General features: G+C 37.5%; 2 protein-coding genes across 4 annotated transcripts; both read right to left on the bottom strand.

Annotated features, from left to right (window-relative positions):
* Nucleotides 1–12,379: 12,379 nt before the first annotated feature.
* Nucleotides 12,380–15,822, bottom strand: LOC131054850 (uncharacterized). The gene is made up of 3 exons (XM_057989473.2): nucleotides 15,568–15,822; nucleotides 14,804–15,439; nucleotides 12,380–14,707 (listed from the first exon to the last, which is right to left on the bottom strand). Exons 2-3 carry the CDS (start codon nucleotides 15,245–15,247, stop codon nucleotides 12,965–12,967), a joined length of 2,187 nt encoding a protein of 728 aa, XP_057845456.2. The 5' UTR covers nucleotides 15,248–15,439; nucleotides 15,568–15,822; the 3' UTR covers nucleotides 12,380–12,964.
* Nucleotides 15,686–17,843, bottom strand: LOC131054851 (uncharacterized). 3 transcript variants are annotated; one of them, XM_057989475.2, is made up of 6 exons: nucleotides 17,620–17,843; nucleotides 16,986–17,121; nucleotides 16,851–16,900; nucleotides 16,594–16,738; nucleotides 15,926–16,500; nucleotides 15,686–15,822 (listed from the first exon to the last, which is right to left on the bottom strand). In XM_057989475.2, the coding sequence occupies exons 1-6, from the start codon at nucleotides 17,687–17,689 to the stop codon at nucleotides 15,815–15,817; spliced, it is 984 nt and encodes a 327-aa protein (XP_057845458.1). In that variant the 5' UTR covers nucleotides 17,690–17,843; the 3' UTR covers nucleotides 15,686–15,814. The 3 variants fall into 3 exon arrangements, with proteins under 3 accessions (XP_057845458.1, XP_057845459.1, XP_057845457.1); XM_057989476.2 differs by having other exon boundaries at nucleotides 16,986–17,118; XM_057989474.2 differs by having other exon boundaries at nucleotides 16,986–17,127; nucleotides 17,620–17,841.
* Nucleotides 17,844–21,598: the final 3,755 nt, after the last annotated feature.

The raw sequence follows: 21,598 nt of genomic DNA, 5'->3' as shown, positions 1-21,598 counted from the left end.
TTTTGTCTTTTTTTTTCCTACCCACACTTGCTTAGTTTCTTTCTTCTTCTCTATTGTAGCATTCTGATTCGATGTGGTTGCTTGTTCCACTCCTAATGTCTTTTTATGTTGAGAAGCCCTTGACTTGCAGTGCTTTGCAATATGACCATAGTTTTAACAATAGTAGAATTTTATATTTTTATTAAATGATGAACCATAAGGTTTTCCATATGATTGACTTGTTATTCTTCTACATTCATATCTTTTATGACCAACCTCATTACAGTGATAGAATACAACATTAATGTCCCTTAGAATAGTAAAAGGATTCTTGTTTTCATAACTAGGATGAGGTCTATTCATAAGTCTATAATTTGAGATTCTATGTTCATATGCATTATATTTATAGCAATAACCATGGAATTAAGGAGCATACCAATCATTGTTGAAGGAATAGTCCATTTTGGCTTCCTTGTAGCAGCATATCTTGATCTCATAAAACTCCTCCTTGTGTCCTTGTCGTTGGTGAAACCATCATTGTCTAGTTTGGTCTTTCCTTTGTGATCAACATGATAATATTTTGTAGCAGTAGCAACATTTTCCTTTTGTGAAGCAACAACATTTGAAATTATCTATTTTCTTGGAGCATTGCTAACTAAAAAAAGTTTGCTCATTACAATTCTCACTTGAAGATATGAAATTTAAATCTCTTTTTAAAGACTCGACTCTGGTAGAATATTGTCCAGCTTCATATCCCACATGTGTAGAATCATTTAAATGTTTTTTCTTATGCAACATATCATTCAATGCATTGGTGCTACCCTCATATTTCATCCTCAGCTTGAGATCATCCTTTCACTTCTGAATCTCTTTCCTAAGATACACAACTTCTTTCTCTAACTTTTGACACTCCTTTTCTTTGGCTTCCAATTCTAATTTTATCACTTCCCTCATCCCCTTGGCATCTTCCAATTATGTTTTCAAATTAATAATATTTTTCTTTAACTCTTCAAAGACTTTTATTTAATCAGTTGTGTTCCTCTGTAGTAGCATTCTTATACTTTTTATTTTCCTTCCTCAACCTCTTAATCTCTTCAAGTGCACACACTAACTATCCATATAAGTCAACTTCAACATCAATCTCATCTTCTTCATCGTTGCCATATGAACTATGATCTTCAAATTTAATCCTGTAATTTCTTCTTGATGCTTTTCCTTCATCTAATTCCTCTTGTACCATGAAAAGGTTGACTTCTCTTTCATTCCCACTGCTGCCCACATCTAATTCACTTTCCCCATTAGTAGCATTACTATCCAGGGTAAAGAGACTTTTCTTCTTATGGAAATTTCTTCTTCTTGGTCTTAAAGAGATTTTACTTTTACCTTTCATACTTTGACTCTCATCATCTCCCTTCTCTTCATATGGACACTTAGCACCAAAATGTCCTATCTTGCCATAGTTGAAGCATTTGAATGGAAACTTACCTTTGTATTTTCTTTATCCTTTCTTTAGCTTCCTAACAAAGTTTGCTTCAACAGTGTCAAAGTCATATTCATCTACACTTGTAGATACTTCTTTCCCTTTCTTAGTTGTGTTCAAAGAAGCCTCTCTTTTTGATGTTTCACCACCTATGGTCCTCATTTCATACTCTGATAATGAACCGAATAATTCATCCATGGAGAAGGTTTTTAAGTATTTAGCTTCTTTAATGACAAAGACCTTTGTGTAATACTTTTTTGTCAATGATCTCAACACCTTCTTGACAATTACTTCATCTAAAATTTCCTATCTAAGTCCTCTTATAGAATTTACTATTTCATCCACTCTTTGAAGATAATCAACAATCTTCTCTTCTTCCTTCATCTTCAATCCTTCATACTATCCTCTAAGATTTTGCAGTTTAGCCTCCTTTACCTTTACATCTCCTTCATAGATTCTTTGCAGCTTGTTCCATTTTTCTTTTGTAGATATGCAGTGCATAACTTTGACAAATTTTGTATCAGATAGCCCACTTAGGATTGTGTTCTTAGCTTTGTCATTGTACTCATATTCTCTTTTAGCATCAGGTTCTAGAGGAGGAACTTGATGAATAGTATAACCATTTTTAACTGACATCCAAACATAAAAACCTAAAGAGGACAATTAGGTTTCCATTTTTCTGCACCAAAAAGCATAGTTTGTACCATAAAACATTGGTGCTTCAGCAGAGGAGGATTCATTCCTAGCCATTTTGTTCACAAACCAAAATCTACGCAAGCTAGAGAAAGCTTATTTATTAGGGAACCTAACGCTCTGATACCAATTGAAGGAACACAATTAGACCAATGAGAGGGGGGTTGAATCAGTGGATCATTAAAACTTGAAATTCAACTTATGAGAACTATGAAATCTGAGAGTAAGAGTATCAATATGAATCATCAAACACTCATGCACAATTCAAACTCATAACATAGTGAATGCAAGGAAAACCCATGGTGGGGGAAAACCTCAGTGAGAAATGTTGCTAGAGACTATTGCTCTATCCAGCCTCATACTGAAAAAGTATATCATTAATGTTGGCAACATCAATGAAGGAAAACTGAGAAGGGGGCTGAATCAGTTTTCACCAGATTAAACAATTTAAGCACAACTTCAAATCTGATTAACTGCAACAAGAACAAAGATAAACACAATAACAACACACATAATACCAACATTTTTGACGTGGAAAAGCTGGTTAAGGGAAAAACCACGATAGGAACCTACCCACAATAAGATTATACTCTATAGTAGTATGTGTAATTATTATAATGGGGAATTCTCTTGCATTCAAGCACACTGCCTAGAGCTCATTTCTCAAAATATAATGACTTAGAAAGCTACAACCCATAGGGAAGGTTCTGGTTAAGTGCCTGATGACGGTTCTAGTTAAGTGCAATTGTCTGCCCTGAAACACACTCTTCTCTACACTTCACACTAAAAGATAAATTCTCTTATTCACACAACACCACTCTCTGATAATGTGGACACAACACCTCTACACCAATTACATGAATATAACACCTATTCATACAAATCATCAACCTTGACTACAAGGTCGGCTCACCCCTTAATGCCTAATTACAAAATTATATTACACGATACATAAATCAACCACTAGACCAATTTGTCATTGCTAACATAGCATAGACCCAAATCAAATCCTCAAATTGCAACACCACTAGAAATCTTGCCAAGATCAACTGCAACGTGCTACACCACCAAAAATGTCACATAACATGAAGAATATCATTGGACCCATAAGATCTTCAATAACGCACACAATGATTAATGTAGACAATCGAAACAAATAGGAAACTATTAGGAAACACCAACAAGAACGTTAGAACCATCTGCAATAGCTGCACCAACACCACTTAATCAAATCTCCATCGATGAACATGCTAATACTCAAGAACACTCAACAATAACAAATAGGACTAGAAAGATAACTTGCAAAGCACCAAATCATAAACCATTTGAATTGAAGATACACACAAATATCCCAAACTCTCTCTTGAATCCACAACTCAAGATATAATCATTATGAAGCACAACAGATAAAATACTAGAACACTGCAACACTAAAAGCTGAAGAACCAATCTTCATACCGAAAACCATAGCTCGATCAAATCACCATATATCATCATGAAACCAACACTAAATCAAGTATCTCTAGTTGATTCAACATAGTAAACAAAATAAGCTAACTAGATCAACTCTCAACAATCATCGGAACACTAAAACAACTCTTTGCAATACTGGAATACAAGAATATGTTGACATCAATGACAACAACATATCCTAGCAGCAACAATATCCAACACATCACAATTTTTATGGGCACCAACACAAAGGAGCACCAACACTTGATATTTATGAGCACCAACTCAAAGGAGCACATACCCCTAATCTGAGCACCCACTCATATGACATACACTGAACTAGTGATCTAATTTCAAATAAAATGAGATGCCTTGTTACAAATGAGATTTTGTAACTCTTTGAAATTGATTGCAATGCATACCATGATGCTCTATTATGACAACTCTCTACGGTTTCTTCTTTGCCCTCTCTTTTTTGGCTATTCAACTCAATATTCTTCTCTCTGTCTTATGTCTATCTCTGCATGACATTATCTGATCTTTGTTTGATACAGTTCTCTCTATCTAGCACACTTTGTGACTTTCCTTCTGTGATATCTGCCTCTCATTTTTGCACTCTTCTTTTCTCCTCTACACCTTCTCTCAATTCAGAATTCACACTTCGACCTCTTCTTTGTTCTCTACTTCCATACTCTTTTCTTGTTGCACATTCTATTCAACATTCACTCTTCAGGTTTTTGTTTTCTCTACATCTTTTTCTCTTTCATTCCACCTACCACACATCACATCGAACTGCCCCCTTGTTTGGTCATCTCTGTGCGCTAAGGATTTTCCCTCCAAAAATAATTCAAAAAGAAATTTACTTGAGCCTCTTAGAAATATACCCTACAGAAAGATTGACCCCCAACATTAATTACATCTTCTTCCAATTTTGGGTCGACCTTTGAGATCAAATTTCTACATTTAGTAATCTTCACCTACTTTGTGACTTGATGTCTTGTCGACTAAAGATATTATGATATTCTCATGGTTGTGGGATCATATCTTTTGGAGCCACTCAACAACCTGCAACTTGTTCTTTATTAAATGAAGCTATCTCACATTTCTTCCTACGATCAAATTTGATTGGATTGCAAACTATCATGTTCGGTGTGTTCATGAAACTCATCTTTGGTAGAAAAATCTTATTTCCTCCAAATGGACATTGATTCATTCTACATGCTCCACGTCCTCAGTATCTCCATCTATGTCATATGGTCAACCTTAGTCAACCACCCACATGGACAACTCACATATTGGCATGCACCGATAAGAAGAAAAACATGTCATTTCTGGTCTTTCTCGGCATCAGAGACATTTCACCAAGACTCCTCACAATCACAACAAAGTAGAACTCTTATTGCTATAGCACAAAGCACCTACACTTGATGCATTTTTGGTTTTGCCAATAAACTAAGTCACAACAAAAAATAATTATCATTGGCAAGACAGGTTACCTATCACAGCGAAAAAGTTCATGTCAATGTAGCTTAAAGAGTCGACAAGAAGCAAAAAGGGTCTTACCAAAGTGTAGAGTCATGTAAAAAAAGAGATAATATTGGCAAGACATCTTACATGTCACAACAAAAACAGGCTCATATCGGCATAGCATCAAAGGTCGACAGAAAGCAAAAAGAGTCTTACTAAAATGTATAGTCGTACCAAACCTGACAAGTGTCACAATGAAAACTGGGGGATATCGGTATAACACAAAGGAACTGCATAGCCCGAAATAGGTCATGCTGAAATGCAAAGTCACAGCGACATGTGGAGAGACACTGTGGGTCAACCAAAATAGAAAAAGCTCTTGCCAAAAGGCAAACTTACAACAAAATGCATCATTACAGAGGTGCAAAATGTGTTTGGTCTTTTCCCAACACATTTTCAAAGGCTTTATCAACAAGACCCGATTTATCTACATGCACAATATGAATATATTGTGTAATCAACATGAAGAGAATACAATAATAATTCGTAATCAAGATGAAGAGCACATAGCAATAATGCCAAGCCTGAACCAACTCATCTACAACTTGTTTCTTCTGAAACTCATCTCTTCTCTTCTACAACTCATTTCTTCTACATGTTGACATCAATGACAACACTATGCCAACACACATCTACCCTCTATTTGTTCAAGGTATAAAACTATTCCCTCCCTAAATTTGGTGAAAAAAAAAAGCTTCCTTATGTCTCCATTCTTTCTAACTGCACTAAGACTGTGATCCACATTTTTTTTAGTGTTTCCATTTTTAGGCAATCACACCATGGCTAGAAGTGTTGATCAAACTTCATATCCCACACGTTGCATCTTCAAGATGTAGGTATACTCCTATTTGCTTTAAAAATATGTTGTTCCATAACCGTTTACACACTACATTTCAACTTTGTAACCAACTTAATTTTAATTTTAAATTATATATGCTTATATAAGCACTTTCAATTTTATATTTATTTTAATTTTGTCTTTTCATTACAGATCCTATTTGATAGATTGTGTGTGGCCTCTTCCACTTACACATGGATGGAACAAAATCATAACTTGCTTGAAAATATTTTTTTGTTTAAACTTGTTTTAGATTGAACCTTTTTTGGGGGAATTTTAAAGAACAATGACTCACATTTTAAGTGATGTCAAACCACTGCTAATTGTGGTTCCTAGATTATATGTTTTTATAGTCTTCTATTTGGAACCACCTTTGTATATCATTCTTTAAATTAAAATTATTTTTTCTTTATTTTATATTTCAATAATTCTATCTTTGAATATCATTTTATGTATAGATTTCTTGCATTAATATTTTCTATTGTAAAACCCAAAAATAAATTAAACCTTTTGTATGTAATGTTTATAGATGTCTTGCTATATAGTTTGAAAAAAAAAAAAATTTCAACTATTAAGTTTGGAATGGTTCGAATTTAAAAATTTCAAACTAACTTCTCTTATAATATCAAATCTACTTTATAGACATCTTTTGTATCATTTCACAAAATATTAAAATTTTTTTGCAATTGTTCCAATTTTACACTTAAAAAAAACTTATAAAAAACAAATTGTAATACCATTATGGTATTAATTTCAACTATTGCATTGCAACGGTTTAAATTTAAAATATCTTGAATAATTTTAACTAGTTTTTCTAATAATATTAAATCCACTTTATAGATGTGTTTCCATATCCTATTTCTAAATTGCTATAAATTTTGAAAAACAAAAATACAATTAATTTCAAATTTTAAGTTGCAATGGTTCAAATTTAAAAATTACTAATTAACTTTCCCAAAAATGTTATATATGTTGGAGGTGAAGTCCAACGGACTTCTTATCTTGCCGCCAAATACTTGGCCTTTCAACTTCTCTCTCGAAGCTCTTTAAAGAGTTGTTTGAATATAATTTTATATGATGGTTTTTGTGAAGCTACAAGCTGCTATGTATGTATAACTATAATTATGGACATAATAAATTGTATGTTTTTCTTCTCTTCATCTTTGAACTCTCTATTTATTTTCTACACCTTAATTTGCATCTAAAACTTGTAATTGGTATCAGAGCGAGGTTCGATCACTAGTTGAAATTTTGAAATCATGGAAGATGCGAGGGTAGAGAAATTCTCTGGACAAAATTTTAGTTTGTGGAAAGTACAGATGGAGTCCTTGCTGATTAAGCAAGACCTCTCACTTGCACTTGAAGGGAAAGAAAAGAAGCCATCTACGATGGCTGATGAAGAATGAGAAAAACTAGACAAGAAGGCAAGAGCAACAATTTTTCTCTCGCTGTCCAATAGTGTCCCCTTCAATGTCACGATTGAAACGACAATGAAAGCGGTATGGGACAAGCTTACAAACATGTATGCAATGGCATTGGCTACAAATAAGGTGTTCATAATGAAGAAGTTGTATAAACTCAAGATGAAGGAAGGTAGCATTATGGCAAACCATATCAACGAATTTAACACCTTAATCAACCAAGCGAATTCAATGGCAATGACACAAGATGATAAGAACAAAGTTGTTCTCTTGTTATGCACCTTACCAAGCAGCTGGGATGGAGTTGTAACAACAGTTAGCACTTCGGTATCCGGCAAGATCAAACTAGTTTTTGATGATGTAGCGGCTAGTCTTCTAAGTAAAGATTTGAGAAGAAAGAATGAAGAACCTTCATCGAATGAAGCCTTAACACTTGTAAACTCCAACAATAGAGGAAGGAGCCACAGTAGAGGCATAAATAATCATAATCGAAGATCCAAATCTGTAAGGAGATCGAAGTCTAAAGGCAGAAATGGTGACTGTTGGTTTTGTGGTAAATCTGGTCATCAGGAAAAGGAATGTAGAAATTACAAAAAGGCACAAGAGAACATGCGGGACAGTGAAGCTAATACCATTTATGACAAAGAAGATAGTGTTCTAGTTCTTTCCACTGTTGACATCACTTCAGATTCATGGGTGCTTGATTCTGGGGCATCCTATCATGCAACTTCATGTATGGAAGCATTCATGAACTAACAAAAAGGTCAATTTAAAAATGTCTTTTTAGGTGACAATAAGGCTTGTGAAATTGTTGGCAAAGGTGATCTTTTATTACTGCTGGAAGGGGGAAAACATGGTTGTTAAAAGATGTTAGACATGTCCCAAAATTGAAACGAAACTTGATATTCGTTGGTCATCTTTTTACACGAGGATGTGATGTCAATTTTCTGTCGGATACTTGGAAGGTCACCAAGGGAACCATGTTGATTGCCTTAGTGAGGGTAATAAATTAGGTAGTCACTATGTATTTGAGAGTCGCAGTGAAGTGGGAGTTGCCATGGTTGTTGAGGACAACAAAGCAAGCCTTTGGCATCAAAGGCTTGGCCACATAAGAAAGAAAGGACTTGATGTTATGCTCACAAGGGACTAGCTTCTGGGTCTCAAAGTGGTAGATTTAATATTTTGTGAACATTTCCTTTATGGCAAACAAAACCAGGTCAGCTTCTTGACGGGTGGACGTGACAAGAGGACAACACCATTGGAATCGGTACATTTTAACATCTTTGGTCCTACCGAGGTAACTTCTTTGGGAGGCGCAAACTATTTTGTTACCTTTCTTGATGATAGTACAAGGAAAGTTTGGATTTATATGCTTTCTAGAAAATCAGAAGTATTTTCAAACTTCAAAATATTTAAAGTTCTTGTTGAAAATCAGAGTGGGCACAAAATCAAATGTCTACAAACAGACAATGGAAGAGAATTTTTTTCCTCGGAATTTGATAATTTTTGTGCAGATAATGGTATTCAAAGGATTAAAATTGTTCCCTTCATGCCTCAAGAGAATGGGGCAGCTGAAAGACTCACTTGAACAATTCTTGAGAAAGCTCGATGTATGCTTTCCAATGCTGGACCGGGTAAAGAATTTTGGACAGAGGCTTGCAATACAATTGTATACTTGATTAATTGGAGTCCATCCTCTTGATTGAATTTTGGTATTCAGAGGAAGAATGGCTGGGAAAGAGAGTCTCATATGCACATCTTCGAGTTTTTGGATGGCAAGCCTTTGTACATGTTCCTAAAGAGAAGAGGACAAAATTGGATCCCAGATTGCTGAAATGTATATTTGTTGGGTATGTGGCGAAGTCCAATTTGGCTTCAGATTGTGGAGTCTAATTGATAGAAAAATCATTCGAAGCAGAGATGTTTTTGTTGAGCACACGTTCGCTGCCTTCCAAAACACCACAGGAAGATACTAAGGATTATGGTCCTTTGTCATCATTTTCAGATACCCATACCTGCAGAGGAAGTAATTTACAGTAAGGAAGCCCAAGTGGAACAACACCTTTCTTGCCTTCACCGACCTCTGTTTCATCACCAGCCCCTGTTTCATCTTCGTCCTCTGCTTCGGGTAGTATGGGAAGTGGTGATGCTAATTCCTCTTGGCATACTATCGATACACCTAATTCGGCACCAAATATTAGTAATAGCAACGACTTTGACTGTTTGTGTGGGTGTCTAGATGAACTTGACATCCACGAGTTTGGTCCGCTTCCTACAGTGCCTTGCACATCCCACGCAAAGCAAACTACTCCCACTCTACACAAAGGTGTGACTACGCAGTCTTAACATGTATGAGCACGACGTTGGAGACTTCGGGAAGCACGACACTGGAGACTCTTTATCCACCGATACACACACCGCTCCAAACCTGCTTGTGCCACAGTCACTAATGGAAGTGACTCCGCCAGGCTCACGAGTTCGAACTGGACAAGGATACGTCCAGCAGTCTGACCGAGCTAATCAACCGCTTGATTCTTCTGCTACACACGAAGGTCTTTTTGATCATTCTCTACGACCAATAGGGGGTCGCACTACGCAGATTTCAGGGGACCCTTCACTCACAAAGGCAGACGTTGGTGGTATTTTTCAGAAACAGAGCAAGAAAAATCTTGGAAAATTGGGCACTGATAACGGTCCTTCTAGTTCTGTTGGTGAATTGAGGAAGTCTACAAGACAGAGGAAAGTTCCATCAAAATTTTCAAGACTATGAGCTCTTGTTTGTTGAAGGAGCAGAACCCTCCTTATTGACATCTGAACCTACAAAGCCCGTGAATTATCAAGCTGCTATGAAGGATACTAATTGTGACAAATGGCAAGGTGCAGTGTGTGAAGAAATGGACGCCTTACTAAGGAATCAAACATGGGATTCCACCTAACAAAAAGGCATTATGGAATAAGTGGGTCTATAAATTGAAGGATGAAGATGGTGGTCGGAAACGATTTCGTGCTAGATTAGTTGTCAAGGGGTACGCTTAGCAGTAAGGTATTGATTTTGAAGAAATCTTTTCGTCAGTAATAAAAATGACTATCATCCGAGCTATTTTGGGATTGGTTACAATATGGGATCTCGAACTTGAACAATTGGATGTGAAGATGACATTTCTACATGGCGACATTAATGAGGAATTATTTATGCACCAGCCTAAAGGATTTATCAAAAAGGGTCAGGAGCATCTTTATTGTATATTGAAGCAGAGCTTGTATGGGCTTTAGCAAGCCCCATGACAATGGTAGCTCGAGTTTGACAAATTTATGACTGATCACAAGTTCATACGTTGTGAATCTGATCCGTGTGTATACTTCAAAAAGCTTCCCAATGGCGAATTTGGTATACATCTCCTTTATGTGGATGATATGCTAGTGGTCAACACAAGCATGAAGATTGTTTGTGAGCTTAAGACTCATTTAGCTAACAAGTTTTCCATGAAAGATTTAGGGTTAGCAAAGAAAATCCTTCAGATGATCATTCTTCGGGATAGGAAAAAGAGAGAACTCAAACTATCTCAACAAGACTACATTAAAAAGGTAGTGGACAGATCTAGTATGGCAGATGCTAAGTCTATATGCATCCCCTTAGCCTCTTATTTTTAATTCTCTTCTCAAGAATGTCCACAAACACAAGAAGATAAGGAGTTTATGGACCGCATCCCTTAGAAATTTGTTGTTGGGAGTCTTATGTACGCTATGGTATCAACTCGTCTAGATATTGCTCATGCTTAAAGGCACTTCAATTTTTTGTTTATGTTTTAAAAAGGGAAAGATATTGCTCATGCTTAAAGGCACTTCAATTTTTTGTTCATGTTTTAAAAAGGAAAAGGCACACTTGCAAGGATTTTCCAATTCTAATTTTGGTGGGGACTTAGACAAACGAAAGTCTACTTTAGGTTATGCCTTCCCAACGATCAGTTGGGGTTCTAAATTGCAACATGCAGTTGCTCAATCATCTATAGAGGCTGAGTACATAGCTCTCTCTGAGGGAGCCAAGGAGATAATATGGTTACAATTTTTGTTCAGTGAATTGGGTTTGAAGCAATCAGATTTTGTTTTATTTTGTGATAACCACAATGTCATCTTTATGACTAAGCATCAGACGTCCCAGCCTCGATCGAAACACATTGACATATGCAATCATTATGTTTGGCACATGGTTGAAGATGACAAGTTTCTTGTAGACAAAATTGCCACTGAGGAGAACCTAGTTGATGTGCTCACTAAAGTTGTTACGCGGGAGAAGTTCGAGTTTTGTCGAGGTTCTTCCGGCCTTTCCAACATATGATAGCAGGACTGAGTGGGGGAATCTCTTTGTTGCAATAGTTCATTGGCCTTCAAGTGGGAGGTTGTTAGAGGTGAAGTCCAACAGACTTCTTCTTATCTTGCTACCAAATACTTGGCCTTTCAACTTCTCTCTCGAAGCTCTTTAAAGAGTTGTTTGAATATCATTTTATATGATGGTTTTTGTGAAGCTACAAGCTGTTGTGTATGTATAACCAGAATTATGAACATAATAAAATTGTTTACCCTGCTTTGAGTGTGGATGTAGGCAAATTTGTCAAACCACGATAAATTGTTTGTTTTTCTTCTCTTCGTCTTAACTCTCTGTTTATTTTCTGCACCTTAATTCGCATCTAAAACTTACAAAATACAATTTATACATATCTTTTTGTATCATTTCAAGAAATATAATACTTATTTGTTTGAAATATAGAACTACAATAGTTCCAATTTTATATTTTCACATAAACTTTTCAAAAAACACATTGTAATACCATTAATGTATTAAGTCCAATTGCTAAGTTGCAACGCTTCGCTATCATTTCTAAATTGCTATAAAGTTTGAAAAAAAAAAAAAAAACACAATTAATTTCAACTATTAAATTATAATGATTCAAATTTAAAAAATTTAAACTATTTTACATATTTTTACTAAATAAAAAAAACAACCTCCATTTTTCTCTTTTAATATACATTTTTCCAATATAGGAAAGGACCCAGTAGTTGAGCATGTACCAATTGTTGTGAGGGTTGTTGATACCTTTTGTTCCAAAAATTGAACAAATAAAACCTATTGTTTGAAACAAAAAATATCAATTTTTGTTAGTAAATGTACCAAAAGTTATTAGGAAATGTACCAATAGTTGTTAAGAAATGTACTAATATTGTAAAAAGTAACCAATCAGGTGATGCCATGTCAGGTGCACAACTATTGGGGTCTCTTTTGCATGCCTATTGGTCTCACTTGTTTGGGGGCTGTTTTGGACACCTTGGCAAAAAGCATGCTGATGTGGCATCATATTTGATGATGTGGCCCTGAAACCTTAGTTATAAGCAGGAGACTTGCCAAGTAAGCTGCTGTAAAAAAATCTGAGTGATTTGAAATTTCCAAGTAAGATTTTGAGAAGTGCGAAGTTAGGATGCACAACTGCTGGATCCTTTCCCCTATTCTATATTTCCCTCTATTTTCAAATAACTCCACTTCCCTTCACATTCTGCTGCTTCAACTTCTCACCTATTTAATCACGGAAAAACCCCTCGCCTATCAACTCTCCGTTGCACGAGAAACCGTGCAGCTGCTACTTTAAGTGAATCCCTAATTGCGAACCACATACTGAGAGACGACCATGCACATCCCACAAAATATATTATATTAATTGCTCTCACCGTAGTAGTTGCTCTCACCGTAAAAGCCAGCATTAAATACCGAACTGATAAACTCAAACCTATGACTAACGCCAAAAAAAAATATGCAATCACACATGCCGCGGGTTGAAACCTTGACCTTTCATCTACCGTTACTTTTCCCAAAAACTGGGTTCGGTCGTGCGATTCATAGGGAGCCGTGATAGAATAATACATCTTCCCTCCACGGACATACCTTATTCCCATAATGGTCTTGCCCTCTAGCCACTCCCACTCTTTCAATGTGTCTGGCGCGCTTACATCACTTAAATTTGAGAAGGTTTCTTCTCCAGGGCGCTCCACAGAGGATTGAATATCCTCATTACAAGAATACCAACTCAATTTGATTTCCTCTAATTGCGAGGACTCGCCCATGTTGGGAAGTCCTTTAATATTGTCGTTATAGACTAGATGGAATACCTGTAATTCATAGCAACCACTAAGATCAGGAGAATCTTCAACCCTGCAGCAATTATATAATCTTAACTTCTTTAACTTCCTCAGTAGTGAGAAGTCGGGAAAGCTTTGTAAATTTTCTAGTGTGGAAAACCAAACATCCTCCAACAAGACACAACATGTTAGATCCGGGGGCTCCCTTATACCACACTTGCCAACTTTGAGCACAATCAAATTTGAAAAGAGTCTGAAACTCGGAAGCTCCTTTAAAATCCTGAAATTCCATAATTGAAGATCTTTCAGTCCGTCGAAAGACACTAAACTTTTGAGCGCTGTAGCAACGTTTGATGCATTCAACGACTCTATCTGGACATCTGTATCTAAACATGCCTCTAAAGCACTCGGCACATCTATATCTGGACATCCCTTCACTGCATCACGATCCCACAATACAGTTTTGGATAGTTTATTATGTCTACAGATACCCGGTGGCAAAACCCAGAAGCGGCTGCTGAGATTACTTTGAAGCTCCACGCATTCTGTACAGTCGAGGGGCCCCTTCACTTTATCACACACTCTAAATTCCACTTTCTCCAGATACCGCAAACCTTTCAACCTTGGGAACTCCAAGAGGGATCGACAATAAACATTAATCTCTCTCAGAAAAGCACAATCGGTAAGATCTCCCAGCTTATTGATCACCTGGCTGCCTGCTAAATTGATCTCAAGATATCGTAAACCTTTGAGGCTGCTTAGCTTAGGAAGTTTAAACATTGGATTTACTTCACTTATCTGAAGCCACGCCAACTGTTGCAATTTTACCATACCTTCAAGGACTACCAGATCTTTGCAATTATGTAATGTAATACTTCTGAGACGGCCCATCCCACCCAAAGCAAGTTTGTTCATTTTCTGCACACCTACAAGCTGAAGCACCAACAAATTTTGAAGGTCATGATGGGCGATCTGGAACGATCTTAGATACATGCACTGCTCCAACTTAACCAAATCAAACCCCGCATTTTCTTCTGATATTAACCCACGTGTACTATGTTGGTCACCCTTCCACCACAGCCATCTCCCCATTTCTTTTGCTTTGCTTTGAGCAAACTCAAAATATAGGTCGTGTATGCGAATTCCAGGTATAGATTCTTCAATAAAAGCCTTCTTACAGAGATCCTCAACCTGAAACCATGTATAAATAAAGTCTTCAGCGATTTTTCAATTAAAAACACCCAAATCATAAACTAAAAAGTCTTGAAAGAAAATATTCAAACTCACTGCTTTCTCAATAGACGGGGTATCTTTGTTGAGAATTATTGCCAGCCACTCGGTAACTTTGTTGGGAGACATATTAGGCGGTATATAGAGGGTGAGAAGCATGAATATCATGCGATATTCGGGACACATGTTGTCAAAAGCTTTGCCCAGCACAGCAAACAAGTCATCCAAACCATAACCACATCGGTCTACCCAGCTTTTTATCTCACAAACCCACTTTGACAAATGCGGACCGTATTTAGTGAAGAGATGGCTACCAAAAGTTTTTAAAGCTAACGGATGAAATGTTCCTTCTCCACGACCGATCTCTTTAAACAAACATCTGTCTGCAGCACACTTGACAGCAAAGGCTTTGTCCTCTGTCCCCAACGTTGACTCTTCTACAGATGTCCTTTCCAACAAGATGGCTATGGCCTCTTCCTCTTTGAGCCCTGGTACGCGCATGCATGACTGCTTATCTATCTTGAAATGCTTTACTAGAACATCTACACTCCGAGCGCTCAAAAGGATCCAGCTGTTTTCTCCCAACTCTGCCTTAAGATAATACTCCAATTCGTCTATATATTCTACTGTGATATTGTCGAGCACCAACAATACCCTTTTGCTCTCCACTCTTCTATAAAGCTCAACTTGTGCCTGTAATTTACAATTGAAAATGCAGAATACTTAACACATCTTATTAGAAAATTCAGAATACTTAAAAATATTCTTATGGAAAGGAAGAACATCCCGTAAACAAAATTAAAAGATGTGAAATTGGTCACCTGATCTTGGTCTATCAGTTCTTGGAGATGCGACTGATGGCAGAAAGTGAGATATTGCAGGGCAACTTTAATTCTTTGAAACGAATCGCCTCTGGAAAATTCCAGATGGCATACTTTGCCTTCAAAATCCTTCAATTTGAAGTTACAAAAAGCCTTGCCAAGTGTAGTTTTCCCCTGGCCCGGAATTCCATACAATCCTGCAATACGGATTCTCCTTTTGTCGGAATGAACAGTGTGGAAGAAATCTTCAACCTCCTGCAAACCATAAATATAATATATGCGTTAGCATCTGAATATATGCGTCAGCATCTGAATATATGCGTCATAAAAGCAAAACAAGGTAGTGAGGTGTTTTTACCTGGCACATTCGTGCTTGTCCTTGCATACAAGAGACATGATACCTTGGTGAGGGGTGTTGGAAGTAAATGCCAGATTCCTTTCACAATTTCATCTCTAAACTTCACTTCATCATCACCTTCAATAAAATTCAACCCGTTAATTGGCCGTATTGCACTCAAAGCTTGATGCCATTCGGCTCGGTTTACCTCAGATTTCTCCAACTGTTTCCACTTTTCATCGTCTGCCGTAATGTTTTTAAGAGCATCCGGTGAAATCTGGAAGAACAGGGGTAAAATTTTGAGATCAAGATTTGTTTTTTTCTTCGTTTCCACGAAAGCAGCCAGTTCCTGCATTGGCCATTTTGATTCGAGGAAATCCATAGAGAGAAGTAAAACTGCTACTTTGCATGTCTTAGCCGCTTCAAATATACGAGAGGGGAAATCTTCACCAACTGGCAAACTTTCACGATCTTGATCAAAGAAGCAGGACACGCCCTGGTTTGTGAGGTCTCTGTATAGCTGCCTAATAAAATTCTTCTGCTTACCACTGTGACTCAGAAATACATCTTGAGCCGAAAACTTCAGTCCTCGGTCACTGTTAATTGAAATATGGAGTGAGTTTTAAAGTTGGACTCATATGGCGGAGAAAGAGAGAGAGATTCAAATAATTTGAGAAATTTTATCTCACCTGCGAATCGGTGTGTTTGGCTGGGAGGACTTAATTGTGCCAGAATTTATCATCTCCACAGTCGAACGCCAGTATTCTCGGCTGCTTGAATTCATGACTTGAGTGGTGTCGATCTGATCAGTTGGGGGACATTCTTCTTGTATTTCTTCTCACAAAATAAATTATAAACATAAGAATGCATTTATAAACGGGTAGCCGAGACAACCAACCAAGGACATCGTATATATAGTTGTGTGCTGTTAAATTTTTCTGCTTACCACTGTGACTGAGAAATACATCTTGAGCCAAAAATTTCTGTCCTTGGTCACTGTTAATTGATATAATGAGTGAGTTATAAAGTTGGATTCATATGGCAAAGAAAGAGAGCAATTTCCAAATAAAATGTATCTCACCTGTGAATCGGTGTGTTCAGCTGGGAAGACTCAATTGTAGTCTCCCCGGTCGAACGCCGAGCTTCAGAAAATTCTCCGCTGCTCAATTTTTCGAATTGAGTAGCATCGATCTGATCCATCGCGGGGCATTCTTCTACTATTTCTTCACACAATAAATTGGTGCGACATCATAAGCATGCACGTATAGAAGGGTAGTGAAAACAAGTAACCTAAGGCTTTCATATATATATATATATACTTTGAGCACTGTGTAATTACAAGACATCCCAGGATCATACGATATTTCCTCTGTTTTATTCTATTTTATTCTGTATATTTCCTCAAAGACATAAACAGAGTATATGGGGATTCAAAAGCTAGATCTGGGGTCATAAATCTATTCTGTATATTTCTTCAAAGACATAAACAGAGTGATTCAAAACCTAGATCTGGGGACATAAATCTATTAAATGTATTTCCTAAAAGACATATAAATAGATTATTTGGAGGTTCAAAACCTGGATCTGGGGAATGTCCCTTTTCAATATAAAATCAATCTTTAATTGGAACCCAGAAAAATTTAATCTACTTTCATCTAGCACAGTTGTAAAGGGTACTGAAAAGGGCGAACAAAAGGAACGCAGATGTTACGTACCTATGATAACATCTTTACTGTCTTCATTTTCCCTCTTTCTTGCGGCGGTGTTGGAGAGTTCCGATGCCATCTCAGCGCTCAACCAGCTAAATAACTTCGTCCAAAGCGGATTTCTGCACTGAAAAAGGTTAAGGAAGGCTATTCGTCCGCGTACATGTGGCTATTTATATTGGTGGGTCAGGGGAGAAAGTGCCAAGAAAGTGCCAAGGAAAGAAAACCATGCTAACTGTGGTAGATATAATGCTGGGTAGACGCATGTGGCTATAAATAAATGAGTTATCTCTTCGTAACCTTGCCAAGAAAGTGCCAAGGAAAGAAAACCCTGACTAGAGATATGAAGCCAGGTGTCTACGCAATTGCTGATGTACGTACAGTTAAGCTTAAACGGAGATTTAAGCAACCAGATTGAATGCAATCTACAATTAGAGACGCTAAGAAAAAAATATCTCCTACTTGTCAACCTATTTCCAAATGTGAAAGCTAAAAATTCAACGCAACAGATTGGAGCGACTAAAAATTCAACGGAGACAGCTTGGAGCGACTAAAAATTCAACGGAGAGAGCTTGGAGCGCATTTATACCGTCTGCACAATTAAATTAGCGGGATTTTAGTAAATTCTGTAATGGAGACCTTTTCCAAGCAAGCGTCTATTCTGGTTCTAAATGGGCCCTGTCGTACAAACGCATCTATTCTAGTTTCAAAACAGCAGTACGGATTGACTATCATGCGTGTTAGTCGCGCGTTTTACACCTTCGATTTTGCAATAAATGGTTGTGATTGACTAGCATGTCGCTATCACGTTGTACGAAAGGTTTGTTTTGGAGCCAGAATAGCCGCGACCCTGTCGTTCCAACAACATGCATCGACATACATGTCCAAGACATGCATACCATGTCAATTTGCCGCAGCAGCCAGACACGGTATGTAACGTGGAGTTGTCATGGACTCGTCAGTTTCAATCGTCGAGCCCCACGCGAAATTATGTGGACATGTCGAAGGATGGCCGCGGCTCGCTTAGTGGTTAGCAATGGTATTTTGTGCATAACACGCACATTAAAAGCCAAAAAAAAGAACAACCACCGACGACTGAAGAAACCACGTTCGGACGGCATACCGGAGGGAAAAAGAGGCTGCGGGCTTAAAAAAAAATTGTCGGCGATTTAAGAAACTGCGTTCGGACGACATACCAACGGGAAAAAGAGGGCGCCGCTTTCAAAAAAAGTACCTTCGTCATAAAACGTGGAGCCTTTTTTTCTACCTAACGTGGAAAAAAGAAGACCAATTTGCGACGAAAACATTATCGTTGAAGGGGCCAAGCTGTGTCTATTCTGGCTCATTGTTGAAGGGCTCTTGTTGAAGCAAGTTGCATATATTCTGGCTCATTGTTGAATGACGTCCGATTGTTGAAGGCTTGATTGTTGAAGGCTCATTGTTGAGGGCGGATTTCTGGGACTGTAGTTTTCTGTGTCATGGTGGGCGTGAGGTATGTTGAAGTCCGCCTCTATAACTCGTATTTTCCCTGTTTTTGTTTGGATTTTGTTTAAAATGATCAGGGTTTGCATTGTTTGTTTGTGTTTCTTATTTGCCTCTATATGTAGTTTGAATAGCTTCAACCTATGTCGAACCTATGTCGAAAATTTCCCTGTTTTGGAGTCAGAATAGACGCGTACCGTCACGTTAGGGTTAGAGATCGCGCGGGATGCGTGTATGTTGGCTCCAAAAAGTCTTACATCGCGACTCCCAACTAACAAGCGATGGTAGTCGGTCGACCCTTTTGAACCACAGGTTTTTGCATTATGTGCCATAATAGATAGTCCTGATCTGTTTTGAAGCTATAATAGACGTAGTCGTTAATTGGTCCATTTTGAAGCCAGGTCGTTCGCGATTCAGTGAAGTCGCATAACACGTCATGTTAGTCTAATTCGTCGTTTCGCAAGGCCATAGAAAAAGGTGGACACACAGTTCGCAAATCAGTGAAGGCGCATAACACGCTATGTTAGACGCTTTCGTTGTTTCGCGAGGCCAAAGAAAATCTTTGTAACTATTAGAAGTTGTTGGGATTGGGTTAGAAGTCGCCCCTCGATTAGAAGTCGCATTAGGTTTTTGTGCTAGGGTTAGCCATGTTAGGGTTAGAAGTCGCATTAGGGTTAGAAGTCACGTTAGGGTTATCCGTGCTAGGGCTAGAATTCGGATTAGGGTTACAAGTCGTGTTAGTTTTTTGGTTGGTCGCATTAGGGTTAGAAGCCACAAACACAGGTCATGTGCGAATGTGCAAAATCACTTAACACGGTGTGTTAGGCCCGTGGCTATTCAAGCTTCAAAACGGACCTTTCGTACATCGTGATAGCGATGTGTTAGTCATTCGCAGTCATTTATTACAAAATTGACGGTGTAAAACACGCGACTAACATGCATGTTAGTCAATCCGTACTGTGCATCATATGAATCCCAGGTCTTCGTAGTATAGCATGGATATGTGTAAGTGTACAAACACGTCCACAGACTATGGTGCAGAATACAAGTACTTAGATTCTAGAATAACATGGAACTTGTGGTGGATGAATCTAGTTATTAGAAAGTACTAAAAAATTAACGCATAGGTTAATAAAAATTCAAATAATTTATAGATGTCGTTGTTAGTCTAACAGATTCGTATGTCCGTTTTGGAATTATAGGTATCTTGAATTGAAATATGGAGGCCAACTTTTCTTTAGAGACAAGCAAAACATAGGTTGTATTTTGGGGAGGAATAAGCAATGATAGGTTGATGAACCTGTTCATCTATGACGACAACACATTCCTTTCCATGGTGAAGTTAATCCTTGACCCTGAGTATCTAGATGGTGGACGGAAGTACAGAACGAATTTGGACATAGTGCCTATGTTTATGGCATGATGTTTGGAGCTTCGAATTGTTGTGAAAGTCAGAGAAATCATGAACAGGTGTGTCAAGAAGGAATGGCTAGGGGGAATGGAAGGTTTATTAGGTTTGGTATGAGACATGGACGAATTTGATAGTGTGGACGGAGCATGGATTCACATGAGTGAATTCACTCCTCCCTTGCGATTGTTCTTGCTTCAGAGCACCACATTCGATAAAGAGGCAAGAAGAAGTGTAGCATAGCCTGGAATGCATGCTATTGTGCAATACCTTAAGAGGGTCGATGTCTGGCAAGTCAGTGTGGAGATGGCAAAATGGGAACCTTGGTCGAAATATAGAGCACTTGTGGAATGAATGGTTCCTGCACACACAAAACGACGGGGTCGATAGAGGAACAACTAAGCATGGTCGTGTGTTGCAATTCGGTGAAGGCTCCAACAGGGAGACTAAAATGAATCAAGTGAGGAACATGGAAGTGATGGATGTGGAAGAGGGTATGGTGACTTTTCACATGGAGTAGCGAGATGGAACATACAGCCTTTTTTGAAGCAAGGACTATGTTTTTTTTAAAAATGTTTTTAAATGTGTTATGTATGGACTATTATGTATACCGGCTTCAATAGTCTAGTCGGCTAGCCATGGAAGTTTTTCTTTTATAATGCAAACATTTTCAGAATTAATATAAAATATAGTTTCACTGGACAAAAATAAAAATTGTTGACAACAATTGATACTCTTATCTTCCCTGTTTTGAAATTGTTTGATAAGAAATTTGAGCATTTCATTATATATGGTGAAAAAACATATGTTTTTTATTGTATGTGCATGAAATTGTTCTATAACATCAATTTCAAGCATTTCAATAAATATGACTACAAATAAAATTAAATTCTTGTAGCACAATTGAGTTTCTATTCTGGCTCGGGAAGAAATTGGAGGATTTCAATATATATGGTGAAAAAAAATAAAAATTGTCTTTTGATTCTATGTGCATGAAATTTTTCTCTATCTCATATTCTATATTCTCTATTCCAGATATCAATTCCATTGTTGCTATATACAATTCCCAAGATGGGATATCACTCCTAGAGTCGGCTA

This window comes from Cryptomeria japonica, chromosome 8 (genome assembly GCF_030272615.1).
Source record: "Cryptomeria japonica chromosome 8, Sugi_1.0, whole genome shotgun sequence".
Taxonomy (NCBI): domain Eukaryota; kingdom Viridiplantae; phylum Streptophyta; class Pinopsida; order Cupressales; family Cupressaceae; genus Cryptomeria; species Cryptomeria japonica.
This window is presented reverse-complemented; position numbering and strand designations above follow the sequence as displayed.